Source organism: Ranitomeya imitator, chromosome 7, assembly GCF_032444005.1.
Source record: "Ranitomeya imitator isolate aRanImi1 chromosome 7, aRanImi1.pri, whole genome shotgun sequence".
Taxonomy (NCBI): Eukaryota; Metazoa; Chordata; class Amphibia; order Anura; family Dendrobatidae; genus Ranitomeya; species Ranitomeya imitator.
In genome coordinates, this window is record NC_091288.1 from 176572228 (window position 1) to 176594235 (window position 22008).

Genomic DNA, 22008 nt, shown 5'->3' on the forward strand with positions numbered 1-22008 from the left:
GGACTTCTGGGTCTCTGCATGTGCCACGTCCTTCAGATGGGCACTCTAGGCTGGGGACTTCTGGGTCTCTGCATGCGCCACGTCCTTCAGATGGGCATTCTAGGCCAGGACTTCTGGGTCTCTGTGCATGCGCCAAGTCCTTCAGATGGGCACTCGACCAAAACTTCTGGGTCTCTGTGCATGCATGCGCCGCGTCGTTCAGACAGGCACTCTAGGCCGGGGAATTCTAGTTCTCTGCATGTGCCACGTCCTTCAGATGGGCACTCTAGGCTAGGACTTCTGAGTCTCTGTGCATGCGCCACGTCCTTCAGATGGAGACTCTAGGCCAGGACTACTGGGTCTCTGCATGTGCCGCGTCCTTCAGACAGGCTCTCTAGGCCAGGACTTCTGGGTCTCTGTGCATGCGCCACGTCCTTCAGATGGGCACTCGAGGCCAAAATGTCTGGGTCTCTCTGCATGGGCCGCGTCCTTCAGATGGGCAGTCTAGGCGAGGACTTCTGGGTCTCTGTGCATGCGCCGTGTCCTTCAAGACAGGCACTCTAGGCCGGGGACTTCTGGTTTTCTGTGCATGGACCCTCTAGGTTAGGATTTATGGCTCTTTGTGCACGCGCCATACCCTTAAGATGGGCACTCTAGGCTCGGGATTTGTGAAGATGCCTAAGGTTTCAGAGTGCATAAGTAAGAAGAGCCACAAGGATAGCAGTGGTGGTATTTTTCCCCTCCATCTTTATGTTCCGTGTGGAGGCTCCAGACCCCAAGCTACATGCAATTTGTGAAGAATGAAGATTTTGTGCATTGAATTTCCAAGTGAAATATGGCGGATTGTAGATTCCAATTTTACACGTGCTGCGCCGATTCTTTGGAATGCACTACCTAGGTTAATACGATTAATCCCCAATCCCCACAGTTTTAAGCGTGCCCTAAAAACTCATTTGTTCACACTGGCCTACCGCCTCAATGCATTAACCTAACGATCCCTGTGTGGCCTATTTATAAAAAAAAAAAAAATCAGGTTCCTCGCATCATGTTCTCATACACTTTATGCAGTTAATAACCCTCTGTGTCTGTACTGCTACATACTTAGGCAGGTAACTGGTTCATGCAGCTTTACATGAACACCTGAGCCTTACACTATAGCTGGTCCGAATAACTAAAGCAATTGTTACCATCCACCTCTTGTGTCTCCCCTTCTCCTCATAGTTTTTAAGCTTGCGAGCAGGGCCCTCACTCCTCCTGGTATCTGTTTTGAACTGTATTTCTGTTATGCTGTAATGTCTATTGTCTGTACAAGTCCCCTCTATAATTTGTAAAGCGCTGCGGAATATGTTGGCGCTATATAAATAAAAATTATTATTCCAATCTGCTCGCCCCTATATACGGGCTCTCTCCCTGGTCCCGGTGGATGGAGCCGCACGGTCAGCACCGATCCCCCTGGGTCTTGCAGGATAATAACGTACACGGGCCATACAGAGAGTACACGGGCCCTCTCTTGGCCGCCGTCAGACTTTAATGTGGATTATAGGCTCTTGCTGTAGTAAACGAAGAAATGGCTGACAGGAGAATGATTAGAAGGTGAGCTAATGGCGGCCTCTGCAGCATTAGGGTAGGGGTGGAGAATCTGAGGGTGACATGTGCTGGTGACGGGGAGCAGAGCAGCAGATAGTAGACTTTGTCCCGGCAGCAATTTCTGTGACCACGTCCCTCCTTGCTCACTTCCGCACTAGTCAGCTGTAAAAACAGTCACGTGATCTTCCCTCCTTTCCCGCAGGTGGCACGCTCTATCTGGCGTCACTTCCGCCCTGGTTTTGGGACCGTCACGTGACAGTCTCTTTCGCGTCACTAATTCCGCGACGCTTTAAGGGCGTAACTAATAAAGTTTGGTGAACGCGCGGTGCGCATGCGCACTATTTTATACCGTAACACGTGTGGAGTCAAAGATGGCTGAAACCGTGCAGCATGGAGTGGACGGCGAGCAGGTGAGAGTGTGGGGTTATATCACCTGTGTGTGCCGTCAGTCCTCGGCCGTTCCTGTATTAGCAGGTGGTGCTCCTGTCACTGCTCCGAGCTATGGGGTGGAGGCAGAGTTACCCGAATCCTGCAGTTCCCTGAGGACATAACGTGCTCTTATCTCAGCTAGCACAGACAGAGGTGGGGTCACAGAGCAAACGGTGGGCTCGCAGGGCAGACAGTGGTGGGGTCGCGGCACTGAGTGGGGTCGCAGGACAGACAGTGGTGGGGTCGCGGCACTGAGTGTGGTCGCAGGACAGACAGTGGTGGGGTCGCGGCACTGAGTGTGGTCGCAGGACAGACAGTGGTGGGGTCGCGGCACTGAGTGTGGTCGCAGGACAGACAGTGGTGGGGTCGCGGCACTGAGTGGGGTCGCAGGGCAGACAGTGGTGGGGTCGCGGCACTGAGTGTGGTCGCAGGACAGACAGAGGTGGGGTCGCGGCACTGAGTGGGCTCGCAGGGCAGACAGTGGTGGGGTCGCGGCACTGAGTGTGGTCGCAGGACAGACAGTGGTGGGGTCGCGGCACTGAGTGGGGTCGCAGGGCAGACAGTGGTGGGGTCGCGGCACTGAGTGTGGTCGCAGGACAGACAGTGGTGGGGTCGCGGCACTGAGTGGGGTCGCAGGGCAGACAGTGGTGGGGTCGCGGCACTGAGTGTGGTCGCAGGACAGACAGAGGTGGGGTCGCGGCACTGAGTGGGCTCGCAGGGCAGACAGTGGTGGGGTCGCGGCACTGAGTGTGGTCGCAGGACAGACAGTGGTGGGGTCGCGGCACTGAGTGGGGTCGCAGGGCAGACAGTGGTGGGGTCGCGGCACTGAGTGTGGTCGCAGGACAGACAGTGGTGGGGTCGCGGCACTGAGTGGGGTCGCAGGGCAGACAGTGGTGGGGTCGCGGCACTGAGTGTGGTCGCAGGACAGACAGAGGTGGGGTCGCGGCACTGAGTGGGCTCGCAGGGCAGACAGTGGTGGGGTCGCGGCACTGAGTGTGGTCGCAGGACAGACAGTGGTGGGGTCGCGGCACTGAGTGGGGTCGCAGGGCAGACAGTGGTGGGGTCGCGGCACTGAGTGGGGTCGCAGGGCAGACAGTGGTGGGGTCGCGGCACTGAGTGGGATCGCAGGGCAGACAGTGTTGGGGTTGCAGCACTGAGTGGGGTCGCAGGGCAGACAGTAGTGGGGTCACAGCACTTGGTGGGGTCACAGGGCAGACAGTGGTGGGGTCGCAGGGCAGACAGTGGTGGGGTCACGGCACTGAGTGTGATCGCAGGGCAGACAGTGGTGGGGTCGCGGCACTGAGTGGGGTCGCAGGGCAGACAGTGGTGGGATCGCAGGGCAGACAGTGTTGGGGTTGCAGCACTGAGTGGGGTCGCAGGGCAGACAGTAGTGGGGTCACAGCACTTGGTGGGGTCACAGGGCAGACAGTGGTGGGGTCGCAGCACTGAGTGGGGTCGCAGGGCAGACAGTGGTGGGGTCGCAGGGCAGACGGTGGGGTCGCAGCACTGAGTGGGGTCGCAGGGCAGACAGTGGTGGGGTCACATCACTGATGTCTCAGGGCAGACAGTAGTGGGGTCACAGCACTGAGTGGGGCAGACAGTGGTAGGGTCGCAGCACTTGGTGGGGTCACAGGGCAGACAGTGGTGGGGTCACATCACTGATTGATGTCTCAGGGCAGACAGTGGTGGAGTCGCAGCACTGAGTGGGGTCGCAGGGCAGACGGTGGTGGAGTCGCTGCACTGAGTGGGGTTGCAGCAGTTGGTGGTGTCGCGGAGCGGAGTTACTCTGCACTTTTTTTTTTTTACCAACTTTTGTTTTCACATTTGCTCCTTTTCATCTATTGTGGGCTCTAATGTGTATTCATAATCAACTTGACTCACCCTCCCCAGGTCAGGCACTGTTTCTCCTCCACTGTCCCGGGCTTTGTAGATTGTCTGCAGTGGTGACCTCAGATTGATAGTAGACTTGGCGCAGATCGAAAAGCGCTGCGGAATATGTTGGCTCTATATAAATAAAGATTATTATTATTTGCAAGACCCTGCCAATTGGCCATCTCAGTAATTAATGTCAGCAGGGCAGGAGCCCTGCCAGCCATCTCTTACCCAACGCTATCCGTGGCGCTTCTTTAGGTTGGCCGACCAGGCATGACATCACGTGTGCATCACACCACAGCAATGTCATTGTGCCATGGGCGCTAATCAGAGGAGAGCCACAGCTGGTGTCAGGTGCTTCATAAGAGGGCTCCTGTCAGGCAGCCACAGATTATCACTAGTGTCTGTGGGAACGGGTCTTGTGAATCAGTTCACAGCTTCTCTAGGCGACATTGCTGCGGCCAATCACTGATCTCAGTGCCTCTGCCCTCTTCAGCTTCCGGCAGCCTGTCTTGCTGTGATTCTTAGATAAGAATCAAGGAAATAGTCTTCTCCTTCGCCTCATTGGGGGACACAGACCGTGGGTGTATGGTGCTGCCACTAGGAGCCTGACACTAAAGGCCCCTTCACATTAAGCGACGCTGCAGCGATACCGACAACGATCCGGATCGCTGCAGCGTCGCTGTTTGGTCGCTGAAGAGCTGTCACACAGACAGCTCTCCAGCGACCAACGATGCCGGTAAACATCGGGTTACTAAGCGCAGGGCCGCGCTTAGTAACCCGATGTTTACCCTGGTTACCATCCTAAAAGTAAAAAAAACAAACACTACATACTTACCTACCACTGTCTGTCCCCGGCGCTCTGCTTCTCTGCACTCCTCGTGTACTGGCTGTGAGCACAGCGGCCGGAAAGCAGAGCGGTGACGTCACCGCTCTGCTTTCCGGCTGACCGACGCTCACAGCCAGAGCAGAGAAGCAGAGCGCCGAGGACAGACAGCGGTAGGTAAGTATGTAGTGGTTGTTTTTTTTACTTTTACGCTGGTAACCAGGGTAAACATCGGGTTACTAAGCGCGGCCCTGCGCTTAGTTACCCGATGTTTACCCTGGTTACCAGTGAAGACATCGCTGGATCGGTGTCACACACGCCGATCCAGCGATGTCCGCAGGAGATCCAGCGACGAAATAAAGTTCTGGACTTTCTTCAGCGACCAACGATCTCCCAGCAGGGGCCTGATCGTTGGTCGCTGTCACACATAACGATTTCCTTAACGATATCGTTGCTACGTCACAAAAAGCAACGATATCGTTAACAATATCGTTATGTGTGAAGGTACCTTTAGTGAGGCTCTCAGCTAACCAGTTCTTGCTTAGTGTCCATAGGAGGCACACGGACGGGTCTGCTATTCAGACCCAAAACTCTTTATTTTATTTTTACATTTTTGATTTTAGATTTTATTTTTTCCACGGACGAATGGGGCGACGGATCCTTTCAAGGTTCCGATCTCCCCAAACCATCAACAGTCGAGCACGGAGAGTTTCGCCTTTCCGTACCCTCTCCTGCGACGTGGGATGCCAGGCCTGGGCTGATTCTTAGGGACGACTGGTCCCTTCAAGGTCACCGATCTCCCCGCAACCTGAACGGACGAGCACATGGAGTGTCGCCTCCACGTACCCTCTTCCCCAGCCAGGCCTAATGCCGGACAACTGGCCCTGTCCACCCGGGGGCTGAACTCCGTGGATGTGCAGAGGCCCCTCTCTATGGCGTCTGAGCAGCCCCCACTGTCCCACCACTGTGAAAGCGGATGGCACAAGGAGGCGGACGGTTCCTCTCCACCTCCCTAACAAAGGAGGGGTCGATTGAGGTTTACACCTTTATCCCTGCACCGTCCACGCTGCAATACCTGACCTGCAGCAGAACAGTAGAGTGTGCGCGCTTCCTTGGTGCTGAAACCCAGTCATCCGCGGCGGCTCCATGCCGGGATGCGCACCCATGGTGAGTGGATTCAGTCCTCGATGGGCCTCTGCAATGAGCTATTCACATGCTGATAGGCAGCCTCAGCTTCCTTGTGGCCCACCTCCCTGAGGTAACGCTCCGGCCGGCTGCTAAAATGTAGCCCCCGGCTTCAGTCGATGTGTAGGCCGCAGGCAAATGGGGCGACGGATCCTTTCAAGGTTCTGACCTCCCCGAACCATCAACAGGTGAGCACGGAGAGTGTCGCCTCTCTGTATCCTCTCCTGCGACGTGGGATGCCAGGCCCGGGTTGATTCTTAGGGGCAACGGGTCCCTTCAAGGGCATGAGCTCTCTTGGAAGCCGCGCCCGCACTATTTCACGCTAAGGTGGCTCCGCCTGATTTTCTGGCGCTTTTCGCCTGCCACAGGAACGCTCAATTTTCTCAGCCACTACAACGCCCCTCATTTCTACCGCTGGTATCGCTCCCACCGGCGGCAGAAATTTAGGCCCTGGCTTGGGCCTATTCATGGAAGTCTCGAGGCTCCGCCCACATCATGTCTGTGGCTCCGCCCCCTAATTGGCGTTTCTCGCTCTCTGCGAGATTTTACCACCTTTGCAACTCCCGGTGGCCATCTTGGTCCACCTGGCCGGGTCATACAGGGGCGACGGTTTTTGCATTAAAAGGGCATAACGACTCTACATCAGTACCCGGGTAAGGAAGTACCTGACCAGTATGCCCTGGTCTTAAAGGCACTTCACCAGTATGCCCTGGTCTTAAAGGCACTTCACCAGTATGCCCTGGTCTTAAAGGCACTTCACCAGTATGCCCTGGTCTTAAAGGCACTTCACCAGTATGCCCTGGTCTTAAAGGCACTTCACCAGTATGCCCTGGTCTTAAAGGCACATGACCAGTATGCCCTGGTTCTTAAAGGCACATGACCAGTATGCCCTGGTTCTTAAAGGCACATGACTAGTATGCCCTGCTCTTAAAGGCACATTCCTGCCTGATGTATCTTCAATTAAAAATACCACGGACTGGCAGATAGCAAATCTGGTTTGTTCCGTCTTGCGGCTTCGGGTTCAGCGCTCTACCCTTCCTTAGCCACACCAGTAACCTTTTCCCGAAGACAGTACAGCTGGCCAATCAAATCTTCTGAGCGGGAGACTAACAAGGGATCGTATGTTTCCTACAGACCCAACCAGCAGTGGAAGGGTTATCCAGGACAGTCTAGATCTAAGGGATTTTGGTTCCAAAAAGGGGGAATGAAAAGTAAAACCGACCCTGGACCTCAAACTTCCAACAACCTTTGACAGGGTCCTCCGTCTTCGGATGGAGATCCTCCGCTCAGCCATTACTTCCAACAGAAAAAGGTGGAGTTCCTGGCATCCTTCGACATTCGGGATGCTTACCCTCACATTCCTATTTTTCCCCTCTTCAAAAATTCCTTCGCTTTTCCATTCGCGAACAGCATTTTCAAGTCACGACCTTGCCCTTCGGCCTGGCTACCACACCTAGAGTATTCGCAAGGGTCATGGCCAGGGCCGGCTCCAGGTTTTTGAGTGCCCCGGGCGAAAGTCTCAGTGGGCCCCCCTTTAACACATACCATGATTCATGATCGCATATAAACACAGCCATGTAGTATATAGCACAGCCACGTAGCATATAACACAGCCACATAGTATATAACACGGCCCACGTAGTATATAGAACAGCCATGTAGTATATAGAGACACTTGCCCCATATAGTGCTGCACAAACGCTATGGCCCCATAGATGCTCCATACAGACACTTGCCCCATATAGTGCTGCACAAACGTTATGGCCCCATACAGACACTTGCCCCATATAGTGCTGCACAAACGTTATGGCCCCATACAGACACTTGCCCCATATAGTGCTGCACAAACGTTATGGCCCCATACAGACACTTGCCCCATATAGTGCTGCACAAATGTTATGGCCCCATAAGGTACTCCATAAAGACACTTGCTCCATTTGCTGTTGCTGCGATAAAAAAAAAATCACATACTCAGGGCCTGAACTTTCAATATTCACCTGTCCTCGTCCCAGCCGCCGCTCCATCTTCTTCAGCGTCTTCTGCACTGACGCTCAGGCAGAGGGCGCGCACTTACCACGTCACCGCGCCCTCTAACCTCAGCGTCACTGCAGAGGACGTGGAAGACTAAGCGGCGGCTGGAACGAGGAGCAGGTGAATATCGCGCAGCGCTCCCCTCCCCGTTATACTCACCTGCTCCTGGCACTGTGCAGTCCCTGCTTCCCGGCATCGGCAGCTTCTTCCTGTATTGAGCGGTCCCCGTTACCACTCATTACAGTAATGAATATGCGGCTCCACCCTTATGGGTCTTTCACCAGATCTGCCTTCACTGGAGCTCTCCAGTTGTAGATCGAATGGCGTCCAGACTGAACGCCAATGTACTCGAGTGCATGGTTTGGCCTCGAGATCCAAGAGCCATCGCAGTGCATGCTCTGGTTCTTCCATGGTACCAGTTTCCATAACCCCTCTTCCACTACTACCAAAAGCCTTTCGGAAGCAGAAAGGGCCCCAATGAATCCTCGGAGATCCGCACTGACCACGTCAGTTTTTCTGTTTGCGGAGCAACAAAACTGCAAGTAGGGACTTTCTTGCAGGGAGTTTTTTTACATGTAGTCCTTCACAATCGTATACCTTTAGATCTTTGGGACCTTAATGGTCCTGGTAGTCTTACAGTAGATTCCTTTTGATCCAGACAGATTTTTCTATCAGGGAAGGCCGCTCCCTTTTTTTCTCTTCGATCTTGTCATCCTGATGAGTCTTCAGAGCTTGTCACTCTGCTCTTTCAGACTTTTTTCCTTATTACCATCAAGGCAAGGTTGTCCTCAGGCCATCCCCTTCCCTTGTTACCAAGGTGGTATTGTATTCCCACTGTTACAGGGGCATCGTCCTTCCCCCATCCCTTTCGGCTCCAGTCCACAAAACGGAATGGGTTCCCCATAATCTGGACGAAGTGAGTACTCAGAGTAAGTACGTATCGAGGACGGCGTCCTTCCGAAGATTGGACACTTTATTTGGGCTTCCTGATGGTTACAGGAAGGATTTAGCCGTTTCATCGGCCATGCTAGCCTGGTGGATTCGTTTCACCGTCCAGGAGTCTTTCTGTGCTAGATGTCAGCCTATCTACCTGTCTGAGGGCTCTAAGCACCAGGCGTCGGCAAGCACGCCTACAAGCTTGCGGATTCGTCCAGTCCGCATGCATTCTTGATGCACTATAATTCCCACTCTTCCACAGATGTGAGTCTGGGCAGGTGGACTCTGCAGGCCGCGGTGGCGCACTTGTAAGTAGCGGTACACAGGGCCTGATCTGAGGTTGACCCCACCCAGGGACTGCTTTGGGACGTCCCATGGTCTGTGTCCTCCAATGAGGCGAAGGAGAAATAGGGATTTTTGTGTACTCACCGTAAAATCCTTTTCTCCGAGCCATTCATTGGGGGACACAGCTCCCACCGTTATTAGCTTGTGCTTGTTTTTATAATTTGACATGCTATGCTCTCATATATAATATGAAATGCTATACGCTCATATGTTGTTATTGATCTCTTACTGCTTTTGCACCAAACTGGTTAGCTGAGAGCCAGCAGGAGGGTGTATACTGCAGGGGAGGAGCTAACTTTTTTTTGTATCAGTTAGTGTCAGCCTCCTAATGGCAGCAGCATGCACCCACGGTCTGTGTCCCCCAATGAATGGCTCGGAGAAAAGGATTTTACGGTGAGTACACAAAAATCCCTATTTTCGCTGAAGTTACAGCTTTGTGAGGCCACCGACCACGTCCGCCATGTCTCTTTGGCAGCACTTCCCTTCTATGTAAATAATCCTCTCATTTGAGCACAGATGTAATACAGAAATTGCTCGTCATGCAGCTGTGTAAGGCTTAATGTGTTCTATTCAGTATTGATCATCAAGAGTGCACTACTCGCCTGCCTCCCGCCTTCCTCACTGACAGCTCAGACCAGCAGCGTGGTTTCACCCTGAGCCTGAACTTTGATCTTTGAAATGCTGTAAGCAGAAGACGCTTTCTGTGTGCCACATCAAAGAAGCACAGGGTCACTGAAGCTTAGTCCACATGCAGTGATGTGGCCAGCTTCAGAGCAGCACTAGCAGCAAAGAGCTTGTAAGCACTGCCTCTGCCTACGAGACCGTCCACCTCTGATGAACTGCAGAGGTGGCCTGTAATCTAGACAACGAGCTAAACAACAAGGTGGAGGAAGAAAAGAGGCTCTATTGCCACCTCTGATAGGTGACACTACTTTCATCTGGAGAGGAGCTGATTTTACGATTTAACCTATTCTTTAAAACAATCACTAATCTAAGTTCCCTGTCCCTACTCTCATACCAGCTGCTGCCTTCATCTTTTACCTACCTTGCTCCAGTCGGTCTCCAGCAGGTGTTGACCTTCCGGATCGCTGCAGTGTTTGCTGGGCAATCTGAAAGTCACAACTCACTGTAGGTCTGAGATCCAGAATGAGCCCCTCATGGACTTGCATGGAGAGCTTGTGACCGGTACATCTGTCTTCCGGTTAGCCAGAAGCTGCTGTTACAGGATGGCAGCGTGGCAGCAGGGTGGTGCTGGCAACAGTTGAAGATGGGCGGCTGGTGAGCATAATAAAACCTATGGACACTTTTGACATGAGATTGGTTGCTGTAAAAATTACACTTTCAGTTTATGATCTCCATTCATTTTCGGACACCCCTCTTCCTCCTTGATAGGCAGTCTGCAGTGCAATCCTCGATTCAGAGCCCTCTCTTGAGGGACTAATAAAAGCTGAGCGTGAGGTCTGTGTATCCCAGGGTACTTCTGCCTCTCATATCTGACTTCTTTTGCACCCATTTCCTCTTCATGCGCTTTCTTCCTTGTCTATAGCGTGTTTTCTCTGCTGTCTATAAGGCTTTAGATCCTTTCTCCCCTCTATACTGCAGATTTGTGAACAATCCCTCTTGCTGTTTCTTAATACTGAAAAGGAAGGGGCAGTCTAATGGATTTGTAACATTTTTGCACAGCAATCAGCTAGATAAAAGATTTATAGGCAATCTTTCACCTAGCTGATTGCTAGGTAACATTTTAATCAAGACTATCTGTAAAGTGGCTTTATTTTGCATTTAGGTAACACATGAACAATAAAAAAAATATTTGTGTGGAGGTGTACATAGTCTAACGTTTTTTTTTCTTTGCAACTTTCAGGTTAAGAAGGCAACCAAAGCCCTACTCGCTTACCATAAAACCAAGGAGAGCGGCAATTTATTACTGTTAAATGAACATGACTGGATATCACTGATGCTGACTGTATGGAAGATCCCGAATCAGGCCCAAGCAATTAGAATGTAAGCTCACGTGGCTCGCTCACAGGCCGAGCGGTTTTCTGCTCTGTATTCGGATATCTCCATCTTGTTTTAAATAAATGAGTCTCTGGGACAAATCTTGGGGTCTCTGACATAAAGAGGGGTTACATTTGGCACAGATGACTTTCTATCCAGAAGTGGCTTAGCCACCCGGTCAGCCACTTTATGCGCTACTATGTACAGAGGCAGACATCAGTTTTTTATTGGCTATCTATATTGTTCGGACCAGTTTTCCATAGTGGCCACTGGCCAGGAAGTTAGAATAAATACTTTGATGAATCAGCCCCTATGTATTGAGTACCGTCGTGATCGGACTGACCCGGAGAATCCTCTTTCTAGGTCATTTTTACTGCACAATTACGAAACCCCCAAAAATCAATGTTGAAATTGTTTTGGGTTTTTTTTGTCACTTCTTGACCTCAGTTGGATTTTTTTTTCCTGTTTCCATTCTATGATAAAACTGAACTACAACAACAACAACAAAAAAGTGCTATGACTTTGTCGACCTAATAAGTTATGGCTCTTTTAAGAAAGGGAGGGAAAAGGCAAAAGCGCAAAAATAAAAATTGGCTCTGTCCTTAAAGAGTTAAAGAAAAACTCATGACATGTAGTAGAAATAATAACACTGGTCTTGCCTGTGCTGGTCCACAGTTTTCGGGATGTCCCGGCGTCAGATGTGACCGTGTGATGCCCTCGGATATCTATTGTTTTTGTTGCCATCCTTTTCCTCTGTTTCTTTTCATCTTTCAGTCCTCTCCCTCATGGGATCCGACCGTCTACGTGTGAAGTTTGTCTCTTCACTAAAGATGAGCCTAACATGTCTGTGGAACAGACGGAAAAGTTTTACAAAAAAATGCTCAGTCAGCATGGAGTCAAACAGATCACAGAGGTAAATGGAAGTAAATTAGGAAATTGTACAGAAATGAGAATTATGGTGTTTATTGCGACTATTGCCGGTAGTGGGTGCCATTGAAATTACTATAGGCTGCAAGGCATATTAAAGAAGTTGTTCACTACTTGGACAACTTCTTGTCATACCCTTCGCTTGGCCCCCATAAAATAATTAAGCTTCTACTCCCCTCCTGTGCTGGCGCTGTTCCCATGGTGTCGGCACTCGCTCTCCCGGGGCTCCCGTTCTGCTGTTGTGACGACGGCGCCCAATCAGTCGGTGTCACTGTCCCCGCATCCTGTCGAACTGAGCAGGAAGAGGAAGTCAGAGATCAGCTGCAGCCCGGACGTCCTCTTCATGTTCGATTTGTCTAGAGGTGGGGACAGTGATACCAGCGCTGATTGGGCACCGGTGTCACAACAACAGCACGGGAGCATCGGGGAGATCAAGTGCAGACATCATGGGAACTGATCAGGCACAGGCGGTGTGTATAGGCTTTATTATTTTATGGGGGCCAAACATTTTGATCAAGAAGCGGTTGTCCTAGTAGTGCCTAATCCAAGGTGAGGCATGGAGAGACTTTGCCGAATGCTTGCTGAACTGGACAGTTGCTGTGAAGTTTGACAACACCCAGCAGGAATCGTGACGTTTGCACCGTACTTCATCAGGCAGTTTTCTCGGCAGCAGTCCCTCCAGGCACTCGGCAGCGTCTCTCGACACCTGATGTCAGATGGGACAAAGACCTATGCACAACCTTTAATCTTTCTGTGTACTGCATTTCCCTCTTCATTTCTAATGTGATTGTTCACAGGTCATCCCTTTAAAAAAAATGAAAAAAGAATACAAACCGTATGAAGCAAAGCGCCGATTGCTGGCCGGTTATGATCTGTTCCTTGCCGATTCTAGAATCCGACGACTCCTGCCATCCCACATTGGAAAACATTTCTATAAAGAGAAGAGGTGAGTAGTGGTGATGAGCGAGCGTGCTCGGAAAAGGTTTTATTCGACTATGCTCGTGTCCTAATAGTGTCTTCGGTGTGCTCGAATACTATGCTCAAGTCCCCGTGGCTGCATGTCTCATGGATGTTAGACAGCTGCAACACATGCAGGGATTGCCTAACAAACAGGTCATCTCTCCTTTTGTTGTCTGTTCAACATCCGTGAGACATGCAGCTGCGGGGACTCGAACATATTATTCAAGCACGCCGAAGACACTATTAACACAGGTGTGCTCAAATACCCCCTTATCCGAGCACTCATCACTACGGAGGTTCAAGCTGCCTGCCCAATAACAGGGCAACCTCTAATATTTGGCTGGGATTTTCTCACAGTGCAAAGTTGATTCTCAATAGATTATTTCATTAAAGGGAACCTGTCACCCCCAAAATCGATGGTGAGGTAAGCCCACCGTCATCAGGGGCTTATCTACAGCATTCTGTAATGCTGTAGATAAGCCACCGATGTTACCTGAAAGGAGAAAAAGAGGTTAGATTATACTCACCCAGGGGCGGTCCTGCTCCGATGGGTGTCTCCGGTCCGGAACAGCGCCTCCCATCTTCATTCCATGACGTCCTCTTCTGGTCTTCACGCCGCGGCTCCGGCGCAGGCGTACTTTGTCTGCCCTGTTGGGGGCAGAGCAAAGTACTGCAGTGCGCAGGCACCGGAAAGGTCAGAGAGGCCCGGCGCCTGCGCTCTGCAGTACTTTGCTCTGCCCTCAACAGGGCAGACAAAGTACGCCTGCGCCAGAGCCGCGGCGTGAAGACCAGAAGAGGACGTCATGGAATGAAGATGGGAGGCGCCGGAGCGGACCTGAGACACCCATTGGACCGGACCGCAGCGGGACCGCCCCTGGGTGAGTATAATCTAACCTCTTTTTCTCCTCTTTCAGGTTACATCAGCGGCTTATTTACAGCATTACAGAATGCTATAGATAAGCCCCTGATGACGGTGAGCTTACCTCACCATCGATTTTGGGGGTGACAGGTTCCCTTTAAACATGTCTGGAAGCGATTTACTTAACTTGCCTGAAACTCTTACCAATCCTCAGTGCATCTTAACCCTTGCCCTCCGCAGCCAATTTTTTTTTTTTTTTTTTTATTAACAGCAATAGTTTACTCTGTCACCTCATTGGGGGACACAGGACCAAGAGTGTTATGCTGCTGTCCACTAGGAGGCGACACTATGCATAATCTGAAAAAGATTAACAGTGGCTCCTCCTCTGCAGTATACACCCCTGGACGGCGTCAGCCTTCTCCAGTTTTTGCTTAGTGTCGCATAGGAGGCACACCTAAGATTTTTTTTACTCCATCTGTGATCCGTCGGAAAAAACGAAGAAAAGAGGGTCTCCTGTGAGACTCCGGGCATGGCTCCTTCCTCGGCCCCCTATAATGGGGTGCCCGGTTGAAGTCGAGATGGCTATTCCCCATGTCGCTCCTTCCCCAGTCCCTCGGGTGCTGGTTCGAAGTTGAGACCCCCCTCCTTCCCCAATTCCTTTTGGTTTATGGGTTGAGGTTTTTTTTGTTTTTTAAACAGCCGTAGTTTTTTTTTTTTTTTTTTGCTCTGACATAGACGCATAAGGGTTTGATGTTTTGCCAGATAAGTTTAGATTTGAATGGCACAATTCATTTTACCATATAGAGTAAGGAAAAATGGTACAAAAATTCCAAGTGCGGTGAAAAAACCCACAATTCCATTATTTGTTTTTTGTGCTTTATCTTTACGGCTCTCATTGTACAGTGAAACATGATTCCCCAGGTCATATCGATTTTGGAGATAGCAAACGTGTATATAGTGGTTGTTTTTTTTTTTGTTTTGTTTTTTTACTATTTTATTAGCTTAAAAACTACTGAATTTTGTTTTTAAAATAAGTGTCTTGTCCTCATTTTCCGAGCCTCGTGGCTTTTTTTGATATTGCCACTAATGGAGCTGTCGGGGCTTATTTTTTGCATGACCAGCTGGTCTTTTTATATCATTTTAGGATACATACTATGGTTTCATCTTATTGCATTTTTTAGTGTTATTGTGGCAGCCGGGAAAAAAATGTACAATTCTGTTTTGATTGTTTTCTCGCTACAGTGATTACCAATCAGCTTAATTAATTTTATATTTTGAAAGATGGAACTTTTCTTGTCACAGTGATACCAAATAGGTGTGTTTTTTTTTTTTTTTTTTTTTTTTTTTTTTTTTATTAATTTCTTAATTAAGTGGGAAAAAGTGACCTGATTTCACATTTTTACATATTTTAATTTTTCTTTTGTTACTTTCAGTCCCATTAGGGGACCTGAACCTGCGACCGTCTGATCTTTTGTATTGTATACAGCAATACCATATTATTATTTTCATCACTTTTATAGCGCCATTATTTTCACAGCGCTCTACAGACATTATCATTACTGCTGTATATAGTAAAAATGACTGTGTCACACAACAGATCCCTTGACGAGTGCGGGCTCTACCTCTGAGCCTGCTCCAAAGTCACTGACAATCTCCATGATGTATTAGTACATCATAGAGCATAAAGGCATGAAAGCCATAATATAAAATAATAGGTAATGTATACAAAGTGTAATGTGAAATATTTTCTGTGCCTTTTTTATGCAGAGAACCGCAGTCTGTTAATCTAAAGCACAAGTATCTTGCTGCCGAACTGAACCGCTTTATCCAGGGAACACAGCTTCATATCACCAACAGAGGCTGCTGCTAGTAAGTGAGAACAGTCAGTCTTCATCACCAGTTAAGATGATGATTAATAACTAGTGATGAGCGTGCTCCTAAAATGTGTTCAAGTCCCTGAAGCTGTTCGATAATCCCTGCATGTGTTGCTGCTATCTAACAGTCGCGAGACATGCAGCCGCGGGGATTTGAGCATATTATTCGAGAACGCCGAAGATACTCAGTTAGCACCAGAGCATGCTCAGATAACACCTTATTAGAGCACGTTCGCTCACCACTTCTAATAAAGCAATTAATAATTTTTTGTTATCTTGCAGTTCAATACGTGTGGGTCACACAGGTATGAAGGTGGAAGACATTGCTGAAAACATACTTGCAGTTTCTCAAGTTCTAGCTGAGAAGTTGCCAATGGTAGGTGTCCTGCACACAACCGTGCCTCTCCGAAGCGTCCTATTATATAGGAGTATCCCCAATCATCAGGCCAGTTAGAGGCGTCGGTGCCCTTGTTACTTGTGCCAGTAAGGTATATCCACATTGCTTGTCACTTTGCTTTTGACTGCATGTCATGATGAACAAGCTCATGGTAACTTAGAGGTCAATGAATATTTTTTAAAAAATGTATAGTTTCCATATTCTGACATCTCTAGGGGCGCTAAGAACTGACAGATCTTAACCTTTTGTCTTTCTTTTCAGAAATGGAAAAATGTCAAAGTTCTTCACCTGAAAAGCCAGTCATCGGTGGCTCTCCCGATCTACGCCTCCTCTTTAGACAATCTGAATAGCTTGGGCTTGGTGAAGGTAGGAATGCATATTCTGATTGGTTTTCTATCATGTGCTCTTTGTTCTGCCAGTATCCCAAGATTTCCTATTCTAGTGCATAAGTAGTCAATGACCTGATAAAGCAAAGCAAAATGTATCTTTGATCCTTGCTTTATATGGCCTGTTTTCCCGGTGTTTCATCAGTATTGAACCTTTCATGGTTTAATGGCCGAATGCCGATATTGCTCACTGCACAGTAGACGCACTGTATGGGCACCATAGTGTATATAATGAACATGCCTACCACAATTTGGAGACTTCCCCTTTTCCCCTCCTTTTTTTTTTCATACTCTCCGTGTGGCGTTATGTTGTATTTAGTATGTGAAAATCAATTTAGCAGGACCAAGTCCCATAGTCGGGTTTGTGGTTGCTGGACAGGAGCCCCGAAAGCAATCTTTTAAGTGATGGTATCCGCAATTTTTTTTTTTTTTTTTTGATTAGCCGGTCCAGCGCAGTGTCATGTTTGCGTCACGCCACCACGATGGCATTGTGCCATGCCGGCTAACCAAAAGGGGAGCCTGTGATGTTCCAGGTAAGATATGGTTCTCAGGGCTCCCATCCACTGACCTGGCCACCGGGTCGAGTCTTGCGAATCAATTCACATCAACTCTACCTGTAGTATATAAAGTGTAAAGCAATTAATTGTTTTTTTTTTTATTACATAAAAAGACAACGCCAACTAAGAAGAAGCAGCAGCCTGCCAAAAAGACGACACCAGCTAAGAAGAACAAGCAGCAGCCTGCCAAAAAGAACAAAACCACTAAGAAATCGGCAGATAAGAAGATGAGGGCCACTACTAGTAAAGAGCAGAATGAAGCAGATGGTGGAGAGGAGGAAATCCCTTTGCTGGTTCCTATACAGGAGCCCATCAGTACAAAGAAGAGCAAGAAAAGGGTAAGTGACCTGTGCTCTTAGACGCACAATTTCTCAGTTACTCCAGTGGCTTGTCCGCGCTTCACTTATAGCATACCTACACTGTTGATTATCCCATGTGACCTGACCATCCATAATGGTGAGATTCTTCTCGACAGTATCGTGCATTGGTCCAATTCTTGTGATTTGGACTGGTGCACATCTACTAAGTCGGGAATGGCTGGGTACAGGCGTTACTCCCCATTATGGATGGGTGCCTGTGACACTTTGGGAGCAGTGTTTCTGGCACTTGATAGAAAAAAAAATCAGAACAGTTTTAATTCTTTTAGCAGTAAGTATAATCTTTTACAATATAATTTTCTTACCAGTGTGGTCCCCTGTTCTTGGGACAATTTTTACTGGCTGCTGGACATCCTCCAACGATCTGTTTGTTTTTTAAAAAAAAAAAAAAAAAAAGTAGCTTTTTCTACTTTACATTGCAGAAGATCTCGCCACTTAATTTCAGTTGCAAATAATTTCAACAGATCTCTGATAATTCAGCTTCTTACAGAAGCTTGCCTGTGAGCGATAGCGTGCATTTATCTATAACATGCGTATATTCTTTTATAGAAATCGGATATTCAGAAAGTGTCCATGGTGAAAAAAGAAAGCAAAGGCTCTGCGGAAAATATACAAGTGTCATCTACTAAAAAACCTACACCTAAAAAACGCAAGATGAATGACGATGTCGAAGTGAACAAGACCCCAAGTAAGCAAAAAAATAAGCTGGCATCTGAAGAAAAGTACCAAAAACCTGAAGAGCTGGAGACTCCACCAATGCGCAGCATCCTTAAAAAGACTCCTAAAAAAACACCAGCCAAATCAGCACTAAAACTTACTAAATCTGCAGTGAAACTCACTAAATCTGCCAGAAAAGCCCCTCAGACCCCAAAACTGAAGCAGAAAAGGAAAATGAAGACCCCGCAGTCTGTTTAATTTTGGACGTATTACATGTCAGGCTCATTCTAATTAAACATTTCCAGACCTTTCTTAATGACCTTTGCTTTTACAAGTTTATTCATTTTCTGTCTCTGTATTTTGCTTTGTTTTTTTACACTGTATATCTAAATTAATTATTTAATGGGAAGTGGCTAACCCTTACTACTTAGTCCAGCGCCACAACATTTCTCATCAGTATGTAGAACCGGCTTCCTGTCCAAATAATAATCAAATTGGTATATTCAGTGAGTTCTCTCTTGTCTACTTTTTCGTATCCTTTATGTATTGGTCATTCTTTACAATTTGGTTCTACAAATGGGCATAAATGGGAACGTAAATGTTCTCTGGGTTCGTTAATTTTTTTGTGGGAATGGTGCGAACCAGCACTGTGATTTCGACGTCTGTTGAGTCTGGGGGGGTCATGGTTACAAGACCTGTTGGCCTCGCTGTGATAGTGACAGTACATGAATGGGTAGGGCAGACAAGACTGAGGGCACATTTTACATGTGTATTGGACATTGATTTATGCAAATCAGAGCTCTGAGTGTGTGCGGGGGGCACCACATACAGGAAGTTAGAGGGGCGGTAAGAACATTCCCTGTGTGGCAAGAAATACTGCATGTTAACAAACCAAGCACGTGGCGATGACTTAGTGGGACCAAACCTGTAAGGCTAGGGTCACATTGCGTTAGTGCAATCCGTTTAGCGCTAGCAGATTGCGCTAACGCAATGTTTTTACCGGGGCCGCGTTCCGGGGTCGCGGTAACGTCCCCGCTCTCGCAGATCCCCGATCTGCGAGAGTGGGGAACGGACCGCAGGCGCGCCTTGGACGCTGCAAGCCGCGTCCGCGGCGCGCCACAAAACACCGGTGCGTCGCTAGCGCGTGCCGAACATGGCACGCGCTATTGCTGCGCGTTCCCATTGCCGTGAATGGGCGCGCTAACGGACGCGTTGCACGGCGTTAATTTCGCCGTGCAACGCTGTCCGTTAGCGCGTTCCCATTAACGCAATGGGAACCTAACCTAAGGCATATGTGGATGGCTTTGGAGGCACATTACTAACCAAGCCCTATTATCTTTGACTTTGAAAATTATCTCGGAAAACCCCCTTTAATTAAGACCCCAGACTAAACATCTAAGGCCGGGATCACACACAGTGAGATACGGCCGAGTCTCGCAGGTTAAAACCAAGCTCTGGCACTGGAGCGGAGCGTGCGGCCGCATAGCAACACATGGAGCTGCACGCTCCACTCTGGAGTGCCGGTGCCAGAGCTTGTTTTCAACCTGCGAGACTCGGCCGTATCTCGCTGTAGTGTGACCCCGGCCTAAGATTGAGACTCAACCTCTACTTTAATTGAGACCCCAGTACAGAACTATAATTAAAGTTTAACCTTGGATAGAACCCAATAACTCAGGGATAGAGATTCTACACCAAGCCCTCGAAACAAATGCATACCCCAGAGCCCCTAACCAGTATACTGTCCAGTCTAGACCCTCTAAAAAGACACTCCTGATAAAAACCTTAAATAAACTCAGACTGCCCTACAATAATTCAGACCCTTTTTTACGACCCCATAACAAAACCCATAACGCTCCTACATTAGGGGGTGGTCCCAGCTTTACATGATATCCCTAATCTACAGAACTTTGCGGAAAAGCAAAACTGCCCATGATTTGGCTTACTACTTGGCCATGTGTCCCCCTACTTCCCCATAAGCGCCCCTTGAAATCTCAACCTTCAACTATGTATGTTTACTTCGTGTTGTGCAAACGTGTTTGGCATAGACACTGGGAAAACTTCAGGTGCATACACTGATCATATACACAGTGTATGCCAAGAGCAACTACATATATAAATGTATGTAAAGGCTTAGAATTTAGCTCAAAGGATTTTTTTTTTTTTTTTAAGCGGGTCCAGGTATTCCCTTAATTGGATCAAGTTTCTGTTTAGCTCTTGTGCGGGAACAACATAAGCCCTGTTTACCCCCTCATCCTCTGGAAAACAGAGTGCAAACTGATAACCCCGAAGACCAAAGCTTTTTTTTTTACCCTCCAGTCTCTTTATTCTACTTACAAGAGGTTTTATAAAAGTCATTGTTAATACATGTCTATCATGTCAAATACGACTCAAGTTTCGCCATCAGTATCTTCTTCAGGAGCATGGCTATTGAATCCGAAAACGTCTTATATTGATTATCTCTTTCATAAATAAACCAATAAAATTATAAGGTGTATAGATATTTTATACTGTATGAAATTACATTTAAGTATTCATACTCCAACTGAACAAAATACTCAAAATAAAAAAATAAAAACCTTACCCTTTCTTATGAATAAAAACTGAAAAGTGACTATACATTTCACATATACAGTTGCCCTACCTTCACTTCTAGGATCAGCACGCCATTTGTCCTATTAGGACTGCTATACTTCCGCAATAAACATTCACCTTAGTGTACACCACTGATAACTAATGAAGGAGTAAAGGTACCGTCACACTGAACGATATCGCTAGCGATCCGTGACGTTGCAGCGTCCTGGCTAGCGATATCGTTGAGTTTGACAGGCAGCAGCGATCTGGATCCTGCTGTGCCATCGTTGGTCGGAGCAGAAAGTCCAGAACTTTATTTCGTCGCTGGACCTCCCTGCAGACATCGCTGAATCGGCGTGTGTGATGCCGATTCAGCGATGTCTTCACTGGTAACCAGGGTAAACATCGGGTTACTAAGCGCAGGGCCGTGCTTAGTAACCCGATGTTCACCCTGGTTACCAGCGTAAACGTAAAAAAAGCAAACACTACATACTTACATTCCGGTGTCTGTCCCCCGGCGCTGTGCTTCTCTGCACTGTGAGCGCCGGCCGGCCGGAAAGCAGAGCACAGCGGTGACGTCACTGCTGTGCTTTCCGGCTGGTGCTCAGTCAGTGCAGAGAAGCACAGCTCCGGGGGACAGACACCGGAATGTAAGTATGTAGTGTTTGTTTTGTTTTTTACGTTTATGCTGGTAACCAGGGTAAACATCGGGTTACTAAGTGCGGTCCTGCGCTTAGTAACCCGATGTTTACCCTGGTTACCCGGGGACTTCGCATAGTTGGTCGCTGGAGAGCTGTCTGTGTGACAGCTCCAGCGACCACACAGCAACGCTGCAGCGATCGGGATCGTTGTCTAGATCGCTGCAGCGTCGCTAAATGTGACGGTATCTTAAGGCGGGGAAAGATGTGCTTGTGCAAAAAGTTACAATTCAACTTTTATTGTATTAATATTGTGCCTATGCTAAAATTGGATAGTAGTGTAGGGAGAGACCTCCCTATATTGGGGTCCCCATAATTAATTAAACCCAGTTTAAGTTGGAAGTTCTTGTTAGGATATCTATTCAGTTAGGGCCAATTTTGTGTGTGGCTCAGCAGCAGGTTTGGAGTAGTGTGCGGCTATCACAAATCACATAGTCCAATTGAAGACCAGTGAGACTGCTTCACTTATATTATGAAAACACTCAATCCTGTCACTGCAGGCTGTTCTGATACGTGTAACCCAACAATTGTGTTCTTACTCTGCAATAAACCATTCT

The 22008-nt window shown here is 48.4% G+C and overlaps 1 protein-coding gene across 1 annotated transcript; it reads left to right on the forward strand.

Annotated features, from left to right (window-relative positions):
- Window positions 1–1877: 1877 nt before the first annotated feature.
- On the forward strand, window positions 1878–18688 carry RSL1D1 (ribosomal L1 domain containing 1). The gene is made up of 9 exons (XM_069734089.1): window positions 1878–1976; window positions 11055–11194; window positions 11963–12101; window positions 12913–13061; window positions 15702–15803; window positions 16091–16184; window positions 16467–16571; window positions 17262–17486; window positions 18075–18688. Exons 1-9 carry the CDS (start codon window positions 1938–1940, stop codon window positions 18438–18440), a joined length of 1359 nt encoding a protein of 452 aa, XP_069590190.1. The 5' UTR covers window positions 1878–1937; the 3' UTR covers window positions 18441–18688.
- Window positions 18689–22008: the final 3320 nt, after the last annotated feature.